This window comes from Melopsittacus undulatus, chromosome 6 (genome assembly GCF_012275295.1).
Source record: "Melopsittacus undulatus isolate bMelUnd1 chromosome 6, bMelUnd1.mat.Z, whole genome shotgun sequence".
NCBI classification, from domain to species: Eukaryota; Metazoa; Chordata; class Aves; order Psittaciformes; family Psittaculidae; genus Melopsittacus; species Melopsittacus undulatus.
Window position 1 is genome coordinate 13,340,497 of NC_047532.1, and position 24,091 is coordinate 13,364,587.

General features: G+C 40.0%; 1 protein-coding gene across 1 annotated transcript in view; it reads left to right on the top strand.

The window, feature by feature from the left end:
* DAB1 (DAB adaptor protein 1) overlaps positions 1-24,091 on the top strand; it is a 477,301-nt gene that overhangs the window by 416,028 nt on the left and 37,182 nt on the right. The window contains exons 5-8 of the mRNA XM_031050757.2: positions 784-882; positions 22,292-22,423; positions 23,069-23,188; positions 23,810-23,848. Coding sequence (XP_030906617.1) covers positions 784-882; positions 22,292-22,423; positions 23,069-23,188; positions 23,810-23,848 — 390 coding nt within the window. The remainder of the gene's footprint in view (positions 1-783; positions 883-22,291; positions 22,424-23,068; positions 23,189-23,809; positions 23,849-24,091) is intronic.

Here is a 24,091-nt window from a genome sequence, read left to right on the forward strand (position 1 = left end):
TGTATATAAGGCAATGTAGCGTGAAGTTATGGGCTCTGGAAACATAGTGGTTTAAGCCAGCCATAATAAACTCAACATAAAAGACATGCTGAAATTGCAGGGTACCAGATAAAGGCTAATTATCTTTGTTTATTTATTAATGCAATTAATTATATTTCATCTTAGGATAGTATTATTGGGCAGGGCAGGCTCTTGAGAAGGTGGAAACAAGTTACTATTGTATGGGAGAATAGTGCATGAGAAGCATATCAACTTGCAAAGCAAAAGCCTGAGATCATGAAAACTAGTAACCCTCATACCATTTCTTTTTTTACAGTAGAGTTGTAGTTTGATTTTGAGAATAACATTTCTCTTCTATGAAAGCTCACTTTGCTTATTCCAGATGAATGTGCCCATGGAGCAAGCTAAAGTTGTTGGCGTTTTTTACTTCCACTGCTTGTTGGTTTGTATTCTTTAAGAGAAGAAAGAAAACCAAACAGCTTGTAGCTGGGAAGAGTGTGCTAGGAATGACCTTCAGCTTCCTTTCATGAAAACAAATTTCATGGAGGATTAGCTAGTAGGGGTTGGAAGCGGGAGCACATGAAATGCTCTCTGGGTAGCATAAAGCAATGTGGTATCTTGAAAAAAGAGAGTAAGCCAGAAGTAAGAGGCGGGGGGACTGTTCCTGGAAAGCCCTGAAGGTTTCCTAGGAAAGTGGTGAATCATTCACGAGCAAATCTTTGTGCTGTGCTGTGGCATCTGGAAGAGTAATGAAACCAACCAAACTGTTCTTTGTTTCAACAGGGAATTGTTGCTGCGGCTCGTTCGAAAGGAGAACATAAACAAAAAGTCTTCTTAACAGTCTCCTTTGGAGGAATCAAAATCTTCGATGAAAAGACAGGGGTAAGTAAAATAACCGGATGACAGAACAGCGCTGAATCTTTTCAGGGGTGTTTCTTTAAAAGCATTTCCTCTCTGGGCAGTAATATCCCACCGGTGTAAAGCACACCTGAAGCATCTGAGCAGCTTTATAAAGGGTTATCATGTATCACAGTGAGCTGTTAGATGGCCAAGGTGTGAAGTGTAGCGTGGGGACACGGTTTATTGTAAAGCCTTGTTCTGGATATCTCTGCAGAACCACTTGAGTACACAAAGGATGCTCCTTAGGTACATAAACACTCCCAGCTCTGAGTCCAGAAGGTGGCAAGAGGAGTTTTGTTTTTCTTCTGCCAGATAAGTAATTGCTTCTTGGAAATACCATCCCACTGTTTGTAGGGGACTTTAGCAGTCCATGGTGCAGACTGGCATCAGTGTCCATATGGGTTTTCTTATCCAGCCTGGGCCCAACCATGGCCATCCTCTGGATGCTACTTAAGCCTCCTTGGTAATACAAGTCAAGTGGTTTTTGAGAATCTGATGACAAGAGATTAGGATTAGAGGCTAGAATTGCCTTGCATTGGGCTCCTTGTGTCATAGAAGTGAGGGCAAGAGAACAAGTTAGAACAGGGAGTTGCAGACAACTTCAGGACAGTGGAGTTTGTTTTCCCCACTGATGTCTGAGTCAGAGAGAGACGGGAAGGTCAATGTGAGCTCTGGGGCTGCTGGGAGCAGCACACACTTTGATTGACCTGAAGATGTACCAGGGAAATCATGTATTTATTTCAGGTCTGTAATTCTACATGAATGCAGTTGTAGTCAACATAATGCAATATACTCATATGAACAGCAATGGCAGTCTCCTGTGAGGTACTTGGTGACCATAAGAATCAGTCCTTTTGTATTGTCAGTGGTAGAAAAAGTATATCTTTCATGGAGTTGGAGGTAAAAAATAGTGGAAAGTTTGAAGTGGTTGTTTGAGGGTGTCAAGCAGCAACCCATCCAGTAGCATCTTGTCGAGGAAGTTGCAGGAGGCATTTATGCCTTATGCGGCTTTTGCCACAGCAATAGCATGTTTGCTTTTTCAAATTGCTCTGCAAGAAAAAACCTAAGCAAAATATTATACTACTTAGATCTAAAGCAACAACACATAAACTGCTTTAATCTTAATTAAAAAGATCTTTACAGCAGTTTCAGCTCTGCCTTGAATTTTAAGAAGCTCTTGATTTAATCTTTTGAAAGAATAACTGTTTAAGATGATGTCAGAAATAAGACCCTACTGATGGTAGATGAAATTATCTTTGCCAGTTAATTTATATTATTAGAAAATCAATGTCATTGAGCTCACTGATACATAATACGAGTACTTAGTAATGAAAAGCTCATTTGGAATGTGTTGTGTACGGCGTGTGTAAAGTGTTCATACAAAAGCAGTGTTTAAGAGAGCATTGCCGAGGTTACAGCCTGTGCTCAGAAATGTGAGATTGCACTGAGGCCACAGTTGCTTTCCTAAGACTAAAGCCTTTTCTTGGACAAATAAAACAGAAGAAAAACAAATCCTTTTGTGCTTGTCTCTGAATGTTTCACAAATATTGGTTGTCTTTTCCATGAATTAAAGAGGGAAAAGGGTACTTGTTTTAGAAACAAGGGTATAATTTAGCCAAATTGCCTTTCCTGCAGCATCCTGCACACAGTCCTATCTTCAACTGGTGAGGTGGGAACATGAGAACAAGTCTTTTTCATTTCATAACTTTGACACTTTATACGCTAAATCTGACATGACTATATCAGCCTTATAGTAGCTCTGTCACTCACTCACTGAGGCTTAGATTGAAGCCTTTAAATCCACCTTCCAAATGCCTGCTCCTGAGCTGCCAGACTGATGGACAGGAATATTGAGTTGTCCTTCTTGAAGAGGAGCTGTGACAGAGGGATGTGGGGATCTTTCAACATCAGTTTTTACACATTGTTTTGAAAGCAGGAGAATCGTGCTTTCCATGCCAAGGTCTTGAAGCGCAGAGTGCATGAATTCTTCTGCCAGTTCATCACAACCACCATCCCTTCCGCTTTTTTCCTCTGCTTGGGTCTCTCCATGTCCCAAAGTATCACATCCTGGTCCTATTCTTCTCATAGTCTATCATCTAGCCTCTCTCTGCTTTGCTAACCTACAGTTGTCATCTCATTCCTGTTCCTGATGGTAGTCATGTACAGTCTTAATATACAAAATACAGTGGTTAACATCAACAACAGGTCATGGACAGACTCCAACAGTGTCTCTATGCTCCCTGAACCCACAGGAGCACTAGTGAGGCAAGGAGCTTTCCAAAGCACAAGAGACAAATGTTTAGGGGTGATGCACTGTGTCTCAGCCATATGTCTTTGACTCATCCTGGTATAAAGCTGGGAGATGACAGCTGTTATAGCAGTAAGTGATAGTGCCTGTGTAGTCTCACATTCACGTCTATGTGCTTAAGTGACCTCCAAAAGAAAGTTGCAATCCTGTTACAATGTGGAGCCTCCTATCCTCCTATAAGGCAAAATAAGGATGATGTAATTAGGTGACGTAGGAGAATGATAACCCCATCTGGAAGAAGCAGCAAGGAAAACCCCACAGACTGGCAAACCTAGGGATGTACAATTGCTTAGCCTGGCTTTTTGGATGGGAAGGAGTCAAAAGGGGTTGCAAAAAGGTTGTTTTGCTCACACACATTTTCTGATATCTGAGTTAAACTTAAGTGGTTATAAAGTCTGAAGACTGATATTCACATTCATGCAACAGGGGAAAAAATATATGCCCTTATTAGGCAATAGCCTGGATAATCTTGGATTTGCTTTCTCCTTTTACAGCTCTCCTTGCCCCCCACAATGCTTTCTCCCTTAGTTGTGTTGCCATGGTTTTGGAATTCCCAAAAGGATATTTTAGACCAGAGCAGCCATTTGCTGTTTACTTGGGAAGATTATTTATCTTTCTAGAGTGTCCTTTCTTAATTTTTATCACTGGCTATTGCACCCCTGTCTGCCACAATGTCAGTCTGATGTGATAGAGAAAAAATACTCAGGGAAACCATGTAGGCTTCTGTATATTTAGTAACTTAGGCTATTGTTGGATTTTAATTTATCACAATAAAAACTCGATTTGTAGCTCAAAACTAGCAAATTGTTTAAAACTGGCAGTGTCATAACTGACTTCATACAGATGATTTAAGGAAATTGCTCCATAATTCATTGCAGATGAAAGGCTGTAGGTGGGTTACTACTAAAAATGATAAGGAAGGGTTTTCCCCTGGTGTTTTATAGCTCCCTTTAATATGTTCCAGACCTAATATTCATCAAAAAATATTGATTTTAATAATGCTGTTATTCCAGCTGTTGGGAATTCTGCCCTTTGAGTACATTTGTCCATGAAGGAGATTAAGTTGAATGTGGAATATCATTTGGGAAGAATTTATCTCACCTAGAAAAATATAAGAAGGGTTTGCTGTGAGTTTGCTCTGTAGATGCAATACCATTTAGTTCATCTGTAGCACTGCAACAGGAATAATAACTCCTCTCGTCTATTTCCCCATTCTGCGCCATGGATCCATCTAAATAGATCCCTTCATGCCACTTTTCAAATACTTGCAACGTATTTAGAATGGGATGGGAGGGCCCTGCTTAGCAGAATTCACCTTACAAGTCTGTAGGTTATGTATATTGTCCTATAGCCTCACTCAGTAGCCTGCTTGCATAGGCAGGACCATATCACCTCTTGAGAGTTAGAGTTGTTGAGCTGTTAAGAGTCCCGAAATTGTCTTTAATTTGACTAACAGAATGTTTCCGTATTGTATGTCAAAAATTGTCATTGCACATGGATTTCAACCCTATTTTGTCTTATAAATATACCTTTTTTGTCTGCTCTCATATGTTGGCCAGTCATCCCGCTGTTTCACCTGAAGGAATACGTATTATTTTTAACTTAAAAAGTCTATTACAATTATCACTAAACCAATACTTTTTCTACTCAGGGCCACTTCAGGGATGCCATGGCTACATATTATATGAAAATACTTTCCCTCTATTTATTCTGTCCTATTCACCTTGGTTAGATCTCAAGCTGAAGTACATTCTTTATTAGTAGACTTCCATGAGTGTTCACTGATGCTTTCAAAAGCATGGTCTGTAGAAGGCAAAAAGGCAAATAGTTGCATTATTCTATTTAATATTCTCCTTTTCAGGGTGGAACTTAGTGGTTAAACCCCCCCATAACTCTGAATATAAAAGGATGTGCACAATTTTTAAAGGACCATCATTGTTCTTAGCTATTTATGAGTATTATTTTGTTAATCACACACATCAGGCTATCTCCCTGCGATAGCTTAGTAATGCTTCATTAGACATGCGTGACTAATAGGGTCTCCACAAAGAGGCTGTAATTGTCTCATTGTTTATTTATGTACCAATAAATCTTTGTTTGCTGGAAGTTACTTTCCAAAAATATATTTAAAAGTAACAATTAAATTCTATAAAATGCTTGGAAAAAATCCATTTTCTTCTACATTCATATAATAAGGTAGACTTTTAAACTCGTGTTCTTTCTAATTGCAAAGTCCTGTTGGCTAATGGAAAACTCAGACACTATGAAAGAGAAAGAAGATGAAAGCAAAAACCTGCTATTTGGCTTGAAGTAAAGAATTATTTCTGTTAAAGTAAACTCTTGCATCAGCTCATGGATATGCAAATTGCCAGGATATACTGCAATATATAGCTTTCTATGAGCTATTGTGAGAGATTCATTATTATTAATTATTAATCTATATTCCATGTTTCTTAAAAAGTGTGGTAGAGATATATCAGTATCTTATTTGTGAGAAATACACTAAACAGATGGATTGTAACCCAGTTTATGAAGATAATGGCCATGTCCCCTGTTTTTCCTATTTTGTCCTATGCAACACCCTAAAACTGAGTTTCATTTGTGTTGTCTGTTATATACTTTGGAGGGATTGGCTAGTTTTTCAGAGATGTTGACCCATATATTTATCAAAATATAGGGCTTGGGCACAGCCGGTGGGATTATGAAATGTCTAGGAATACTGTAAGTGTCTGGTTGGGTTACAGTCTTACACAGCAGTGTTGCAGTGTTTTATTCATGTTTTATTAATTTTATCTGTAGCCATTTTCTTCAGGCTGTCAGTATGAAGTCCACAAATAAAAACATATGTATAAATACATACATTTCATGTTGACTGTATATTCTCATTCTATCCCTTACTCTAACCTTTTGAGGAGGATTATGTGACTTTCATGGAGAATATTGTTTACCTACTTAAGAACGTATTACTCAATGAATAATAGTTCCTTGTTCCATGGAAGGGGGACCAGACCTTACCTGTAGTGTTTTGTACAAAAGCAGATCGATTTGCCTTTTCATGCTGGCCACAGAACTAGTGCTTGATCTTCTGCTGTATCTGTTCATAATGTCCAAATAAATAAAACAGGTAGTGGCTAGTTATAATCCTGCTTACTTCAGATTATTCTCTTGTAGCCAGATAAAGTTACGGCTCACATATAGTCCCACCAGTGGTTTAGATGCCTACATCCTGCCCATCTTCCTGACCTTTGAAGCTCTCTTGACCTTATAATGCACAGATTTTTCTAAGGTTGTTGCTAACACTTCTGTAAAGCATTTTGTAGCTTGTTCTGAGACGATATCAGGTTTGTGCCGATAACCCCAGGATTTGCTGCTCTTCTCCATTTGATGTGAATGATAGTGTTAGTTATGCTGATAGATTGCTAACAGGACAGCTAAACTTGGCTGAAAGGAAATTTTAGCGAGATGAAAATTCTCACTGTTGGCAGAAGATATGTCATGTAAAATGTACCAAAGGTACTCCTTGACTTTACTGGAAATCTGTTGGTTCTGGCATCTCTGACCAGAAATCGAGGTACGATTGTGGATCTGTAGTTATTCCTTGAAGCACATGTGCTGGAGCAGATGAAATGTCAAACTGTCAAGTCTCTATCATCAAGTGTCTCTGAATATTTAAAAATAGAAATAAAAGAAGGAATTAATTTTATCCATTCTCTACCCTCTCTGCAGTGAACAAGAGAGATGATGTGATTAGTTCACTGTGTTTCTGTGTTTGCCAGAGCATAGTATTGGCCAGGAGATTGTTGATGGTCCCTGCTGGGGGCTTCTTCCAGCTCCAGGCCCAGAGGTGGGGTCTGTCCCTTCATTTCTTTGAAACTGATCTTCCTAAAATTCCTCCTTGACTCTCCATGGTTGATCGGAGGCACAGAACTTTGTCAGCATCAGTAACTTCTCTGAATAAAATCCTTCCCCCTGGTCTCCATTGCTCTTGTCTCTGGATTTTGCCCCTGTGTGTCTAATTTCTCGTTCTCGCTCCCACAGCTTCCATCTGGGATTTCCTGGTTGCTTGCTGGTTTTGATCTCTTTTTCTTCCTGCTATACTTTTCATGAGAGTTCCTTCATCCACACATTTAAATTTGGTTCTTGTGTCAAACTAAATGATACCAGCCTTGATATCTTCTCTTCAAATCTTGACCTGTCTCTCCAGCCCTCTCCATACACATTTTGCCAGCAGTTCAACCTTAACATGGCTAAACCAGGCCTTCTAATCCTGAATCCCAAAGGTCTTTCTCTGACCTCATTTCGGAACACTGAGGATAATACCAGCATCATCCATTATTCAGCCCTGTAAATTCAGCAGCCTTTTTGCCTCAATGTTGGTTTCGATTGTCACATGCAGGGTAACTTCAGATATTGCAGATTCTTCTTAACTGCTGTGAAATACAGCATTTATTGTCATGCTTACGGTTTAAAACCCAGTCCTGCCTCTCTTCATCTTATGTCTCAATTGTTATCCTTTCCTTTGTCCTTGACAAATATGACTTTCAGTTTTGAAATCCATCGTGACTGCCAAGATTGCTGTCTCAGCTTATTCTTTTGATCATGTCACACTTCCCTTTGCATTCCTATGCTGAATCTGCCTTCTGTATTTTATCAGCCTATTGCCCTACTCCCTTTTGCTTTTCCTAGACTCTTCATGGCTGCCTTTACTCTTCATCAACTTATAAGGAGTCATTCCACAGTACCAGCCATCATCATTCATTTATTCAGTTTTCAAACAAACGACTCCAAGCCTCTTCCTATCCTGCCCATCACACTTTGGAGGAATTCTTTGTCCATTTTCATGCAGATCCCTTCAGATCCCTCCATGATGGAGGGCATCTACCAGGGCAGTGAGTGAAGGACTTCTCCATGCCTGAGGGTTCATGAGGATGAGCTACTGCAGTCATGCACCTCAGCGATATCCCAAGGGACATTGAGCCTTTAACTTTCAAAGATTGGAATTAAAATATAAAGTCTCTGGGATTACCTTTTAATTTAAGGTTTTTAATCAAAATTATATATTTATAGGAACTTTTTGTAAGAAGTGTTGGGTCTTGGCCCATGCTGAGGACTTCAAAGGGCCGCAATGATAAAAATATTAGTGAAATCTTAGTAACAACAATAAAGAACATACTGAGAAAGTCAAATTGTGCATGTTCCTTTAAAAATGGTGACATCTGGGGCCATTCTTATGCGTTATATGAATTGGATTGCGTTGTCCACAGCTTCTGCCTGCAAAAGATCCCTCTGGCCCACTGGGCATCTTGCTCTGTTGCTTGACACTTTCCCATTTTTCTACTCGTAAATATGAATAGGAAGACATGGCATTTACTGTTCTGTATGCAATAAATATGTTTAATTAGAATATAGCAGAGCAGGGGACTTAAAAACCTGACTTATTACTCTTACATGGTATTTATAGTCATCTGACACTTCAAAAGGGAGACAATAACATTTTATAAACAGCATTTGAGAGTTAGCAAAACGTAAATGTCAGAAGAACCTACTTCTGTAATTACATCCCTTATTGACTATTGTAATTCATATCTTATTGGCCTTCCAAACTGTGCCCTAGACAGTTTGGGCATTTCAGCGTGCTCCACAGGGATTTTTAATAGCCACAGGCTCATAGAGATACATTTTATAGACGTCCAGTTTGCTGTATGAAGATTGTAAAAATCTTAAGTTTTGTAGAGGGCTTTTTTTTGTCACTGTGGAAAGAACCCAAAAGGCAAAACTCAGATGTGATTTTGCACGTTGTGAAGTCTGAAGATTTTAAGATCTAGCACTGTGGTTTGATCCTTCTGTCTTTCCTCCTAACGCTTGGCATACAGAGGAAGGCTGATACTTCTCTCCTTCCTCTCAGCTGGAAATGCTCTGATCTAGAGCTGTGTTCAGCTTTCTTGTGGTCAGTATTGTGATATTTCTGACACTTAAGATAAAATGAAGCTACTCCAGACATTTTATCCAAACTGGAATTATTTGTGAGGATTTGTTGTAGTTGTATTTTTCAGTGTGAAAAGGGTAAAAAGTTGATTTCCTTTAAAGAGGCAGAAAATTAGATTTTATTGTTTTAGTGATGGTCTCATTTGGCTGGATCTGGCCTCCTGTTGTTTAATCCAAGCACCCCAGGATGGATTTAAGTACTACTGCATGCATTCTGTGTTACTGTATGGGGAATCTCACTAGGCACATATTCCTAGTTGCCATTTTGCCTCTGTTGAGTATGGGGGTGGGTATCTGTCTTTAGAGCCGTTGTAGTGAAAATTACTATGTGATTTTTGTCTATTTATAATGTTTGGTGTGCTTAAACAGAATTTGGAGTGAATTGCACTAAGAAGTTGATAGTCAGCTTTTGGTTATAAAAATACTTGTTGTCCTGGATCCTGTTATATAGTAGAGCTGCACTGTATCCCTCCGATGAATTATTGTCCCATGGTAGAAAACTCAAAATATAGAGTTATATTGGGTTATTTTGCCTAAAATCACTACCTTTTGTGATTCAGATTTATAAATTAGGATGTGAAAGCCACACTGTAGTCCTGCCAACTCCAGTGGAGCCATATTCCTTTTCTCCAGCTGCAGTTTTGTCTTGGATAAGAGCACCTAAAATACCAGGTTGCTTGGGATGGGGGAGTTGCTTGCAAGCACTGGTATTTTTAAGCCAAGTTAATGCATTACACACTAGAAGCAAATTTCAGGTATGTTTTCAGGACACACAGAATAGTAATGGCTGGATTTCAAACTGCTTGGGAAAGGTTTTATCAAGAAAAATGCTGACATAATAATAGTGCAGGCAGCTGAGATGTGCTGAAACCTCCCTGTAGAGCAGTGGGGGACCTTCAGCGGGTGCTGTAACAGAAGGTTACATCCCCCATTGAAATGTGTTCTTCCTTGCGCTTGGAGATGGCTGGGAAGCATTCCACCCCAGGTGTGCTGGTGATTTTCCTTCCTATTCAGTGCATTTTAGCTGGTAGGCTGCTCTGCAATTTGCCATTTGCCCTGGTAATAGCAATACTACTGATGATGTTTCTGAATTCCTGTGCTAACTTGTAGGCTGTTAAACCTCCTCTGTTGCTGGGGTCACATGCAAGGAAGGTGGATGACCTTCACTGTCAGTGTAATGGGAGGGGGAAGCTACAGAATGTTTACTGTTAAAGTTACCTGGAGTTTGCAGGATGATGGTGATAGGTCTCTTGGCAGTAAAATCAGTTTTGATTTGGATGATGTTCTGCCCTCAGGAGCGCATTTATATTCACAGGGTAGTTGGCAAGACCTTTGCTCAATCTGATAGTCCAGGGGGACAAGTAGATGTCTTCCATTTAGTTTATGTAGTTCGTGGCCCTGTGGAAGGAGAAGAGGAAGGACAGTGGTTGCCACTTGGTGCTCTTATTTGTCAACAGTTATGAAGCACAAATCCCTGTTTTTATCCCTTTTTTTCAGTTGAATAAGTAATAAATTTCAGATGCCAATAGATCTTTGCTTAATATAGAAATAACTGTGCATCAAAGTTGTCTTTCTAAATGAGGTAATTGTATTCGTAACCTTTCTGGTTTATGCATTGTATGCTCAGCATGCAGGCAACCATGTGTCATAGGGCCTAAGGGCTGGAACAGCATCTCCTGTTGTGCTACCCAGCACCTGGTAGTAATCGTGGAGTTACAGCAGTGCCTACTGTGTCCCTAAATTATAGCACTTCTCTAGCAAATAAGCAGCATTTAATGGACTCTACCTATCTCTGCTGTTAGCATTTCTTAATTCTTTGTGGTTCCTATCCTAACTGCATCATTGTGCTCGTAGTGAAGCAGCAGCAATGTTCCTGCAGACTTTAAAGGGAGCATTGTGAAATAGGTGAGGCAGAGCACTAATTATTTTGAGTGCCTTGACATTTAAGGTGAATGAGAAAACTGGGTATCTGAAAATCCTGCATATGGCCCTGAGTATGTTTTTTCTTCTTTTTCCTTTTTGGTAGTCAAAACACGGATCTGAATCCAGTTTTTTTGATAGTGTCCTTGCTTTTATAAAGGCTGAGTTGGTTTGTTGAAGGTTTTATAGCCTTCTGGTGTATCTTTAATTAGCCAAATGCTACAGGAATATGGAAGTATTGTGAAGAGTACAGCATGTGAGTGTAACCTGTGCATGCATAAAGCTTAGTGCTGAGCAGTGCTGCAAGTGAAGCAATGAGGAAGTTCAGTTTTGATTAAGAGAAGTAGAATACATGCTGTGCACAAAAGTTGCAAAAGGTGGGGGCAAACTAAAGGAATGAGTAGTAGAAAACAAGCCAGCATCCATGCATCAGACCTAGGAAAGGCTCTTCTCTGCATTTAGGCATAAGGTGAGGGCAGCACTTCTTGACAGATTTTCTGAAAGGCAGACCCTGTGTGACACCGACCTAGGATGAGTGTGTAATTGCATTATATCCTAGGTTAAGTGTCTGTTGTGGGATGTGAGCCAATGAAGGTATAGCTCATCTATGGGATTATCTGAAGTTTGTTTTTGCATGCAGCTGTAACTCAAAGGAGAAGGTTTTCTATCTTTTTCTGGAGGAAGACTGAAAATAAGATGGTGTGGTCTTTATGACCAGGATAGGTAGGTAGTGATACTATTCCAAGTGTTTCTCATAAGCAAACAGATGTCTGTGGTAGGAAACATTTTAGGATGTCTCCTTTATCTGGACCTGTATATTTTTATGTTGGCTACTAAACATTAAGCCATTAGACATGAAGAGTTGGGCTGAGTCAGTTTTGTCCAATTCTTTACTGTGCCATCTGAAACCAATCTGTCCTTGCAGAACACAGGATTTCTTGGCTGCATGCTTCGGTTTATTTCTGCTCATGAAATTCTTTTTGTATCTGAAAGATATAAAACGTTGTGTCATGTGAACTTCTCAACCTCTTTGCTTTCATTTTCAGTTGGCTCATGAACATGACATACTGGTTCTACGCAGTTTGTGAATTCAGAGTCCTTTTCTTATTCTTCTTTGTATATGTGCTTTCTCTCAGCCCCCTTTAAAGTCTTATTAAAATTGGCATGAGAATCAGGGAAACAGATAAGCATCAAATAAATCCCTCTTGTCCTTTTTCCCCCTTTCCAGCAAAGCTTGGAATGTTATGGAAGTAGATCTAAGGTTAAAGAAAGTTGCTGTTTGATGACTTTCCAGGGCAACATAAATTTGCATATTGCCGGTATGACTGGGATTTTTGTGATCTTTGCAAGCTCTGCTTTATAGGGTTTGCATCAGGAGAATCAGAGGCTGGTTTTCATGATGAGCTATAAGAGGAAGGTGGCTCATAATGCTTTCTGCATCTGAAGCAGTTAAGATCTGAGATAGTTAAAGCCCCAAATTATCTCCAAAGCTCCTAGGAGTTTCATGATGGTATTTCTCATGCCATTCATTTAAATCAAAAGCCTTTCAGGAGGTGAAGAATATTGGTGTGAAGATAAAAAGAACCTTGTAAAAGTAAAGGCTTCTCAAAAGGCATTCACAGTCTGTATATATGAATGCAATAAAATATGGAGAGGTTTGGTGATCCTGTAAAATTGACTGTTTCATCACTGAATGTTGTGCTCCTTCAAATTCAGGATTTAATCAATAAGAGTCTTGCAAACTTCAGAGTATATCAGGAAAAAATACAAGGTATGGTCAGAGGTGCTATACTGAGGCTGTATGCAAGCTCTGGCTTGAGAGTAGAGGGCAATATTGGCATATTTATGGCTATTTTGATCTAATGACCTTTTTGCAGAAGTTGATAAGGTGGGTGCTAACGGGGAATACACTCAGATGTGTGTATTCTATGGGCCACTGGGGAGCTGCCATCCCAAAGAATGAAATAATATCCTTATAGGCAAGAACTGTTACTTGTGCACCATGTTGAAATAGTGAAATGGTAAATCAGTGTATTTATAATCAGGTAAATAGTAATAGTAAATCAGTGTATTGTAGTCTACAGGTAGTCCCATACAGTTGCATTGTAGGGCCACATTAAGTACTGAGCTGATTGTGGCCTACTGGGGCTATTGACTTCGGTATCGAGGCTCAGGTTGGATGCTTCTTGGTGCTGCTGTGCAAATCCTTCTTTGTTTTAACCATCCTGATAAAACAATGACTGTGTCTGTTGCAGAAACAATAAGAAAATAGTACAAGACTCATGGGAGGTCCAACATCATGTCTTTAGTGTAGCACATCTGTTTTTCCAAAGCTCTGTGAAAATATTTCCTTGCCCTTTAGAATATTCTTTGTCCTGGAACAATATTTGCAAGTGCATGTTTAAAATATAACTTGGGATTAATAGTAATTGGACAAGGGGTTTAGATTTAGCTGGCTATTTTCATTCCTGGTGCAATAAAAACTCGAAAAGCCTTTAAAGTGAAGATACAAAATTGACCATGTGTGCGTTCCAATTTTGGTTTGCTCCTTTCCAAGTTCATATATCTAAGAAATGGATCTTCTGCATGATCAACTTAGCATTTGCTTCCTAAGACAATGAACAATAACTAAATTCATATCTGGTCTTTGTCAGACATTATTACAAATTATGAGAGCCAGACAGAAGTTTATTACCTTAGTGTTGTTCTCATAGCACAAATTAGGTTCTTGGAACATCCAGCTAGCTCAGTATCCTAGATCCATCCATCACAATTACACTGCTGTGCTGGCAAAGTTAAGTCCCTCTACCTTAATTGACTGCTGGTGTATACCAGAGGTCTCAAGTGACGACAAGTCCAGGCCAGTTGAGAGCACCACTGTATGTGCCCATCGCATGAGGCACAAACAAGGACACTCATGTTTCTTCTCTTAGCAGTTTGCTGCTCTTGTTCCCTGGGTAAGATACAGGCAGTAGCAGGATACTTTTTCATCAAGCAAAGGAAATGGTAGAGATTAATTCAGATTTTAGCTGAGGCTGAAGTACCCTTTTAAGTTATCTTCCTGAGTCCAACCAAGCAGGTGTCTACCTGGGTTACTTCTGCTAAGTGCCTGCCTTGATGTAGGATGAATTGGAGCATAGAGACTGAGCTTAGTCAAGCTCACTTGAAGATGTTCTTATTCTTACACATGTGATTGCACTCACTGACTTTTGTCCTTCCTAACTCACTGCCCATTGTCTTGTAAGCTTGGGAAGTCACATAATCTGGTTTTTGCTCCAGTCTCCTTGGTTGCAGGAAGAGAATGGCTCTTTAGAGTGTATTATTAGTATTGTTATTAAGAGGAAATTAAATTTACACATCTTTTGGGTGCTTTGTTGTGTCACAGCCAGACTGCTGACCCCCTGGAGGGACAGAGTCTGTGATAACTGGGGCTAAATCTGTTTTGATTCTTTTCTTTATCAGCACCATATTTTATGTGCCCCTTTGTGATACATAGGCCAAGCTTTGATCTGCATGTAATCTGAAAGAGTGCTTTTTGTGCCAAGTGTTTTTATTGCAAAGCTTGCGAGCTGAAACGCCTTTTGGAAGTTGGCACTTGGAAAAGTCTTTCTTTAGGTTATTGTTTGCAAAATCAGTGTGCATGGAGGAAGCATGGGGATTAGAGGGATTTATTTTCTTCTCATTGTGAAGACATGCTTAAAGGCTGCCATCTGAGAAGTCCCTTCAGGCTTGGAGGACACTCCAGAGGTTAAATATTCCTTTTCTGCTCCTAATGTTGGGGGCTTTTTGCAGATGGAAAGTCCATAACCTACTGCTTAGGCCAAACTCCATGAGTGGCTTTGGGTCAAAAGGGTTGAGGACTGGACCATTCATTTTGGCTGTGTAGGATGTAGCACCTTTTCAGTCTCCTTCAGTGGAAGGGTTCATTTCTCCCTGCATGGTAGTGTGTTCATTTTATATTCTTCTATGATCAAAACTGCTCATCTTGTCCAGTGCCTCAAAAATGGCCAGTGCCTCTTGGAAATGCCTCTGTCGTGGTTTAAACCAAGTCCACACACAGCTCGTTCATTCACTCCCCCCTTCGCTCCCCCAACTCCCAGAGAGTTAGGAGGAGAATCCAAAGAATGTATCCCCCACGGATTGAGATAAGCACAGTTTAATAGCTAAGGCATAACACAAATCACTACTGCTACTACTACTACAAATAATAATGATAAAGCCAATAACAAGTGAAGAGAATACAACACCTCACCAGCCACAGACCCATAACTCACCCCACCCTACCCGATTGAGCACCGACTGATACCTCCTCCAACCCCCAGTCTCCAGCCCTTCTGGGTCTCTCCCCGTTACCTCCTGGGCATGATGTGCTATGGTATGGAATACCTCTTTGGCTAGCCTGGGTCGGGTGTCCTGTCTCTCCTTCCTCCCGGCCTCCCCTCCTCCCTGCAGAGCATGAGCTCAGAAAAGGCCTTGGACAAACCAAACATTTGAGCAGTAATTCAAAACACGCATGCTATTAGCAAACGTTCTCAGCCCGAAAGTCAAAACACAGCACTGCACCAGCTACCAAGGAGAAAAATGACTGCTACTGCTCAAACCAGGACAGCCTCAAAAGACTGGAGTCGTCAGAACAGCAAGAGGTTTCTAGTGGGTTTTGTTTTTCAGGTATTCATATATGACCTTAGTTTTTGAAAGCTCAATGCAATAATACTTTGTTCCAAGACTTCTTGCTGGTAGGAATTCAGTATTTTGAAAATTTGCTAAGCTTAAATTGTACTGCTGCCTTCCTTTTCTAGACCAAACTAGATGTAATTTTCCATGTGTTATATTATATGTTTATATGACAGATTTTACGGTCTATCAAGTGTTTCCCCACACCAACCACTACCACATTTAAACCAAATTACTGTGATCTGTCACATATTGTTTGTTCTGCTTCTCTTCTCATAGACATGCAACTAGAGTTCTCATCATGGTAGGAAAGGACTGTCAGATTTGAAATAAGTTGTTTTCTATTTACCTTTTGTTTAGACATACAGTTTTTAACACTGTTTTTCTTGAGTGCTATTCTATCTCCTTTCCTCAGATGTCCCATTTTATGTCCTATGGCCTGGGTGACCTATTTCCCTCTTGCTTTTCTGACCAGTTGGAGAAAAATCCCAACAGATTTCTGTATTCATCTTTGGAAAATGGGCCAAAATAATAGGAGAGAAAAAGGATCCTGAAGAGCATCCGCTAAGGGGAGGCAGAGGATGCTGCAGCAGTAACACCAGGATTGTCACTGATTGAGAAATCAGCAGCAGTGATAAAATCCCTAGATGTGTTTCCAAGCCCTATCAGGTTGGATTCAGCTGCCTCTGACAGCAGCCTGCAACTTCTGTCTCTTCATTTACACTTTAGCAACACCCACAACACCAGTGAAATGTTTTTATACTGCATCAAGTGCTCAAGAACCACCCAGGAGGCAGGGAAAGGCTGTGGGTGAATGCACTGCCAGAACTGGGGGAGCAATTGGCTTTTTGGGTGGGTGAGCTCTGCCATTACCCCTGCTCTCAGTTGCTCTGTGCTGTGACCAGAAGTCATTTGCAGGGAGTTTGGAGCTTGTTGGTAACTGTAGCTCTGAAATACACCAAGCTGTGTCCTCTGCTATTTCACATTAAACTGGAGATGTTTGCAGTGGTAAGGGAAGGCTTGTTGCTTTTCCCCCATCACCTGCTCACCCTATGCATCTCAGGAGGCTGATGCCTTGCCACCCAAATTCTAAATTCTAGAAAACAACATGGGATGTTTTTGGTGCAGATACAACTTACTGATTCATTTTCCATTTCACTGACATTTGAAATGGTTGAGTTTTTCCCCAGAGTGTCTGTACACAGTCCCATTGGAACACACTTGTCTCTAGGGGGAAAGGAAGTTGAAAGGTTTGCGACTGCTTTTAACAGGTATCCATGCAGCATTAATGGTACCAGGAAAAAATCCATGCCAGCCATGGGGGGGGGGGGGGGGGGGGGGTAGGGGGGTTAGTACCTACATACAGGGAACTGCTCTCTATCCTTGCCTTAAAGTTATAAAATATGGCAGGGCTGGGGTTTGAATCTGCAGATGGAAAGAATTGAGGTGTTTCGTGTCTGTCCCTCAAGTGTCTATTTGGATTTTGGGGTTTATGATGGAGATGAGCAGCTCCGGACTACCTCTACAAAGGGCATTTAGCGAAACAGAGGAGATGCATTGCAGCACAAACATAAGCAATTAGAAAATGCTTGTGACCAGTTGTTGTCCTCATGATCCCTGCAAATCTCAGCTAAAACAAACAGGAACTGTAAGGAAATGGCCATGAAGAACAGTTCACATCTTGAAGTACCATTGAGATACGCAGCTGCCTCTTAGGTGCAGTAGAGGAGCTGGCTGCACATCTGCCCCACTCCAGCAATTCTTGCAGCAAAGAGGTAAATTAATCTCAGAACCACTCATGTGTTTTACAATTCATTGTTTTCACTTAATGCATCCTAGTAAATAATGCTCAGTGTATTTCTGGCTTGTTAAGCTTGTTCTTAAGGCATTGATGTAATTTTCGACTTTGGATTTAGTTTCTGTGCTTTCTTCAGTGGTCTTCCTAAACATACAGGGTCTGATTTCCTAACCTGCTGCTGAGCAATCACAACATCAGTTGGAATGCATTAGACTTGCAGGTAGGGAGCAGCATGACTGAAACTATAATCCATACAGTTATTTTATTGTGAATCCATTAAGGATTTTGCTGTTTGCCAAGTGACTTTGTTGTGTGGGGAGCTTTATGTGGCACAGAAAATGTATTATTGCTAATTCAAATGTGATAAAAGTGAATAGAAAGGAAGAGAAATGCAGAGGATGCTTGGACACCAGGTATGTCTCCCATATCCCAGTATCAATAGCATGGAAATAGTAACAGCAGAGCTATCAGCTGATACCACCTATCTGAAAACCAGCTGACCATTTAGTTATGCAAGGTGAAAGGCTGTGCAACTTAAATCCCTGTGAAACTTGTTTGTATGGATATAACATTGTATGGTACATGCCTTCCGCATTCAGTGGGGCAGCTTTTACAGGAGGCTTTGCAGCTTGCAGGATATTTTGTGCTGTGGCTCTTAACACTGTGCCCCAGGCTCCACTAAATAGACAACCTCATTAAAAGGGAAATGGCAATAGTAAAACAGTGACTTTCTCATGCCATCTAACTCACACATGTGAAATGGTTGCGGGACCTTCCAAGTACTTTAATTGATTGACTTAATTGATTTAGTGGCACTGGAGGCTACAGCATGGAAATAAAGGGACAAGATGAGGATAAGGGGTGGGAAAATTTATGATAGGTGCCAAGCGGCCCAAGGGAAATTGGAAATGCCACAGATCTCAGTCAGCTAAATCAATTCAGTGCGATGTACAGGGAGCAACCGGGGGGAAAGGAGAAGCAGGGGATAGAATGGAGAAAAGGAAAGAAAATAATGACTAGTGGGAGAGATTGGAGTAGCTTAAGGGGAAGAGGGAAAGTGTCTTGGTGGAGGTGGGTATTTTGGACATCTTTAACACCACAAAAAAAAAGCTTTATAGTGTGTGAATAAAAGAGAATAATTACATCATGTTTATGTCAAGCGGTGGTCTTAGTTACCCTTTTCTGAGACCTCATCTTTCATCTAAAATCCTTGATTAAACCGGGGAAGTTTAGATTGGATATAAAGAAGAAGTTCTTTACTGTTAGGGTTGTGAGGTACTGGAATGGGTTGCCCAGGGAGGTTGTGAATGCTCCATCCCTGGCTGTGTTTAAGGCCAGGTTGGACAGAGCCTTGGATGCCATGGTTTAGTGTGAGGTGTCCCTGCCCATGACGGGGGGGTTGGAACTGGATGATCTTAAGGTCCTTTCCAACCCTAACTATTCTATGATTCTATGCCTGCAACAGTGAATAAAGTCACAGGAGACTTAAAATAATTTTGAGGCTGTGTACAGTGTATTTTTTTTAACTGAAGCTTAAATGTTAAATTACATCCCAATCTGTGCAATATTTAATTGACTATATTGAACCATCGTACAAATTGAGTCTTCTCTATAATTTGTTCTGTTGTGCTGCAGCCCTCCAAAATAATTTGATACCTCACTTATGAAATGGTGATTTGCTTGTAGCAGTGCTCAGCAAAGACACAGTAAAAACATCAACTAGTGTGTGATGCAGTCCATCAGCATGGGCTTATGGGGGTGTCATAAACATATAAACATCCCCAAGTTATGAAGTAATTCCTTTATGTGCTTCTGGCTCACTGGAGACAGGATTAAGTCATGGTAAAACCTTGAACATCCTAAGAAAAGAATAAATAAAAGAGGCTGGGGAGAAAGCAAGACAGGCCAGCTTGTGAGTAGTAACTGTGTAACTGACCAGCAGTTCTGCTACCCATAGAATCATCATGGAATCACAGAATGGTTTAGGTTGGAAGGGAGCTTAAAGCTCACCCAGTTCCAAACCCCTGCCACAGGCAGGGAAACCTTCCACTGGAGCAGCTTGCTCCAAGCCCCTGTGTCCAACCTGGCCTTGAACACTGCCGGGGATGGGGCAGCCACAGCTTCTCTGGGCACCCTGTGCCAGCGCCTCAGCACCCTCACAGCGAAGAGCTTCTGCCTAAGAGCTCATCTCAGTTTCCCCTCTGGCAGGTTAAAGCCATTCCCCTTGGTCTGTTCCTACAGGCCCTTGTAAAAAGTCCTTCTCCAGCATTCTTGTAAGCAATTTTATGTAGCTTTTGTTCCATTTCCTTTCCAGACTGTTCATACCAAGTATCAAGTTGGTGGCTACATGTGAGCAGTTACAAACTGAGAGATAAAAATGACATTTCTATTGGTTGGCCTCATTTTACAAGACAGATTAATATAGGTAATGAGCCATAAATCTAATCAAAACATGCAAAAAGCATGTGTTTGTAGATGGCCTCAGTTGTAAGTCTGTGCTGGGTGGCTGGATGACATGGTGTTTCTCCTTGTGTTGTCCTCCACCCTGGTGCACATCTCACTGCTATGAAGGGCTATGCAGGGTACTGGGCAGGCTGCATCCTCAAAACAAAGATGTACAGAAAAGATGCAGTGTTGCTCTTGCATTGTACAGTGGTAAACCTCTACTGACTGCAGCAGGAGTCTTATTTCCGCTTTACAAAGAATTAAGCACTCGTGGAATAATAAATACTGGAATATGTAGAAAACAGGCATTAGATGACTTGAGGGCTGTGAAAACGCAGGTTTGAAGGTGTGTTTATATCTATTTTGGAGTAGAGATGTGTGTATGCAACATTGCATTTCATGTGTATGTTCCAAGTCAGTGTCCCTCAAACAAATGAAAAGCTCTTGCTAAACACTCCATACTGTAAAAGATGTGAAAGGATAATGTTGCAGTCACCTTTACTTAATTTGTACTTCCATTGGTACAGTATGTAAAATATCACAACCATTAAAAATGTAATGATTTTCGAATGGTTAATGATGGTTCCCGAATAAATTGGTGTGTCTCCATCTGCTGTCTTACATTGTGGGTGATACTGCTCCATGGTAGAACGATCTTCAAATCTAATTCCATGAGGAAGGAATGTGATCACAGTTTAATTTCAGTGCAAACCGCTGCCTAGCAATCAATAAAGCAATGTCAAAGAACTTTGATTTAATAGGAGCCAGAGATAACATTCCTTGTCATATGCAGAATAGAGAGATGGGAACATTTCATTTCATTGTAACAGATAGCATGCAACTTGGTTTTCAGAAAAACCTAATAAATCAATATCCCTGTGTTATCTAAGTAAGATCCCATCATTAATTTTAAACGCCTAACACGTTAGGAGAGTCTGAAGTGCACCTTCAGCTTTAGCCACGTTCAGCTTGAAGTCTATGGCAACACTTCCATTTTCCTTCAAGCAAGCAATCTTGATCTTGGGATGTTAGGAGCCGTTTAGTGCAAAATGAAAATGAAATATGCCCAGCCTTTTGTTTTATACATAGTCATTTGTCTCTTGCTTGCTGCCTCTCCTGTTAGATTTCGGTCCCTGTTCTACAGAAACCTCATCACTTGTCAATTGCCCTGCACGCGTTCAGCCTTTTTGCTTCTACACACACACATCCTCTGTGGGTTTGAATATTAAAATGCTTTCTTTTAAGCCCTAAAAATACCAGGTTGTTTAGAGATTGCCTCGATACCATGCTGATTTTCAAAATGTGCTTTTCTCAGAGCCAGCAGGAAGCTGGACCTCAAAAGAATCCTTTGTGAGGCTTCGCCTCCTCTCAGAAATAGCGTTATCCCTAGATGATATATGAACAAGTCAATATAGCAGAAAGTAGAAACTGAAGCTAATAGATTGGTTTAGATAAACTTTTCAAGGACATTATTCTAAGTAGAAATACTTAAGTATTACTTTGGTAATAAAATACTATTTAAGCCAAAGTGATAAAGATTCTGGCACTCCAAGGCATGCTTGTAGGAGCCTCAGATTCATGTCCTGGCTCTGGAGAGAGCTTTACTCATACATTTTAAGCAAAATTGAGTCTTTTTATTGTGACAATTAACCAAAGTGGAATTTTTAAATAAAATGTGAACTTTTGCATTCAGCATTGATTTCAAGTTGAATAATTGCATTTCCACTCGTTTTCTGGGAAAAGTACATTTTTGGAGTTCTGTTATTGCTTTAAATGAAATATCACTTTCTGGCTGATGCTGAGGGTTGTAGAGACAAAGCAAGTCTGGTGCCGATCCTTAGACAGATTGGGTAGCTCTAGCTCTGCAGCCCCTAAAGATCAGCCTGTCCTGAGTCACCCTGTATGAAGCTACAGGTAGCTGCTGCTGCTTCTTATATATACCTACAGATACTGATTCTCTACCTAGGATGCTGTGTAGGTAGCAACTAAGTAACATAATATTTTCTATCACCAAAAGATACCAAAAAATCCTCAGCTGAGGCTTTAATCAAGTTATTAAAGCAAATAAAGTTTGACTAGATCTTGTAAAGAGAATAGGTTTAAGGAATTCAGGTATTAATTGATTTTGATACCAGGATACGTTTGCTTGCTGTAATCCCATAGATGTATTGAGATCTGGGTGAAGCACTGATGAAAGAGAAATTATATTGCTTTTAATGGGATATTTTGATGGATGTCTCTTACTGTGTTTTTTTTAATAGCTATTACAGCACCACCATGCAGTTCATGAAATTTCATACATTGCAAAGGATATCACAGACCATCGAGCGTTTGGATATGTATGTGGAAAGGAGGGAAATCATAGATTTGTGGCAATAAAAACAGCCCAGGCAGTAAGTATCAAATCACTGTCATTTTCTACCGTGTAACCCAAGAGAAAGGCTTTGTTCATAAGAAGGTGTTCAAGAGGCCAACCTGGGGTTGTTTCTGAGTGTGCTATACTTATCACAAGTGACTGCTTAGATGTTAAATGCCAACTTGGGGAAAAGGGAATGTGTTTCTCTGTTTCTGATTTTTGATGATGTACTATTTATAGTTAGTTATCTTTTTCCTTTCTAACTAATACAGCTAAGCTTGGTTATATTCTTACACTCATTTAAACAAAAAGTGATAGATTCCAAAGAGCTACTTTGCATATAGTCTACATTCTTTCCATTGCATGAGAAATCACTAATAAATACTCCATTATATTCATATATATGCCTTTTGTATTCATAATGCTTTTATATTTAATTATAAATGCATCCATTTCATATATTATCACCAATAATATTAATGATATTGAAATATTATAATTAATTGTTAAATATAGTTAGTTTGATAGAAATTGACCCGAGCCTTATTGCTAAGGGAGAAATTGCTTCTGTATGAAGTTCAGTCTGATTGTGGAGATGCTATAACTGGTCTATCAGCAGGGTGGGTTAAAAAGTGTATATTTTCCCATACAGAAACTTTCCTTCCTGTTTTTGCTTCTGTAGGCTGAACCTGTAATTCTGGACTTGCGAGACCTGTTTCAGCTCATCTATGAACTGAAACAAAGGGAAGAAATGGAAAAAAAGGCACAAAAGGACAAACAGTGTGAGCAAGCGGTATACCAGGTACACGCATAAGCTTAGACTACTGCCAAGAAAAATATGGTGTGAAATGCCCCCCAAAGTTGCTTCAGAGAGGCACTGAGCATCCTCAGCATTTCTTAACAGCAATGGGTTTGAACGGTGCTAGCTTCAAATGGACAAGTAAGAACCTAACAGCCATCGTGAGCTCAGGAGTAGGATGAAACAGTGCTGAAAGCTAACACTTGGGGTATGATGAACATGTTTAGCAACTGGAAATGATCTGTTAATTTCCTGCATAGTGTTTCCTCTCACTCAGAAGGAAAACCGTAATGAAAATAAGTGTGTTGTAAGTCAGGTTTTTACAGTGTCTAATACTTTAGGGAAGATTCGATATACTTCTGAATATGTGTATTTGAATCAAATCAAATAAGGTGTATTTGAATCAAATCAAATAAGGTGCAGATTGTTAAACTTTGATGAAACTGGAATAAAACTACTTTGTACAAGAATGTGACTTTATCTGTATACTGGAGAAAGAAAACTATATGCTTACCTGCCCATTTTGCTTATTTCTTTGCTGTCCTTTAGTTTCTGAATACAGTTCTTTTATCTCTGCTGTTTATGTTCTTTGCTTTTACTGCCTGTCCTCTTACTTTGCTGTAGACAATATTGGAAGAAGATGTAGAAGATCCTGTATACCAGGTAATTTCTGAAGCTGTACGGCCTTGGAGTTTCAGAAATGATTAGATATATGTTATCTTCAAACACAGCCAAAACCTTTAACAAGATGTTCTGAGATAGGTCTTCTGAGAAACTTGTGAGATTTTGACAGAAAGTAGTATATTTAGAGATAAGCTATAAGTAATGGCACAATGGGTCTGTATAGGGTAGAATATTCCTACAATGTGGCTTGCAAGTCCCGATTTTAAAATTCCCAACTGAGAT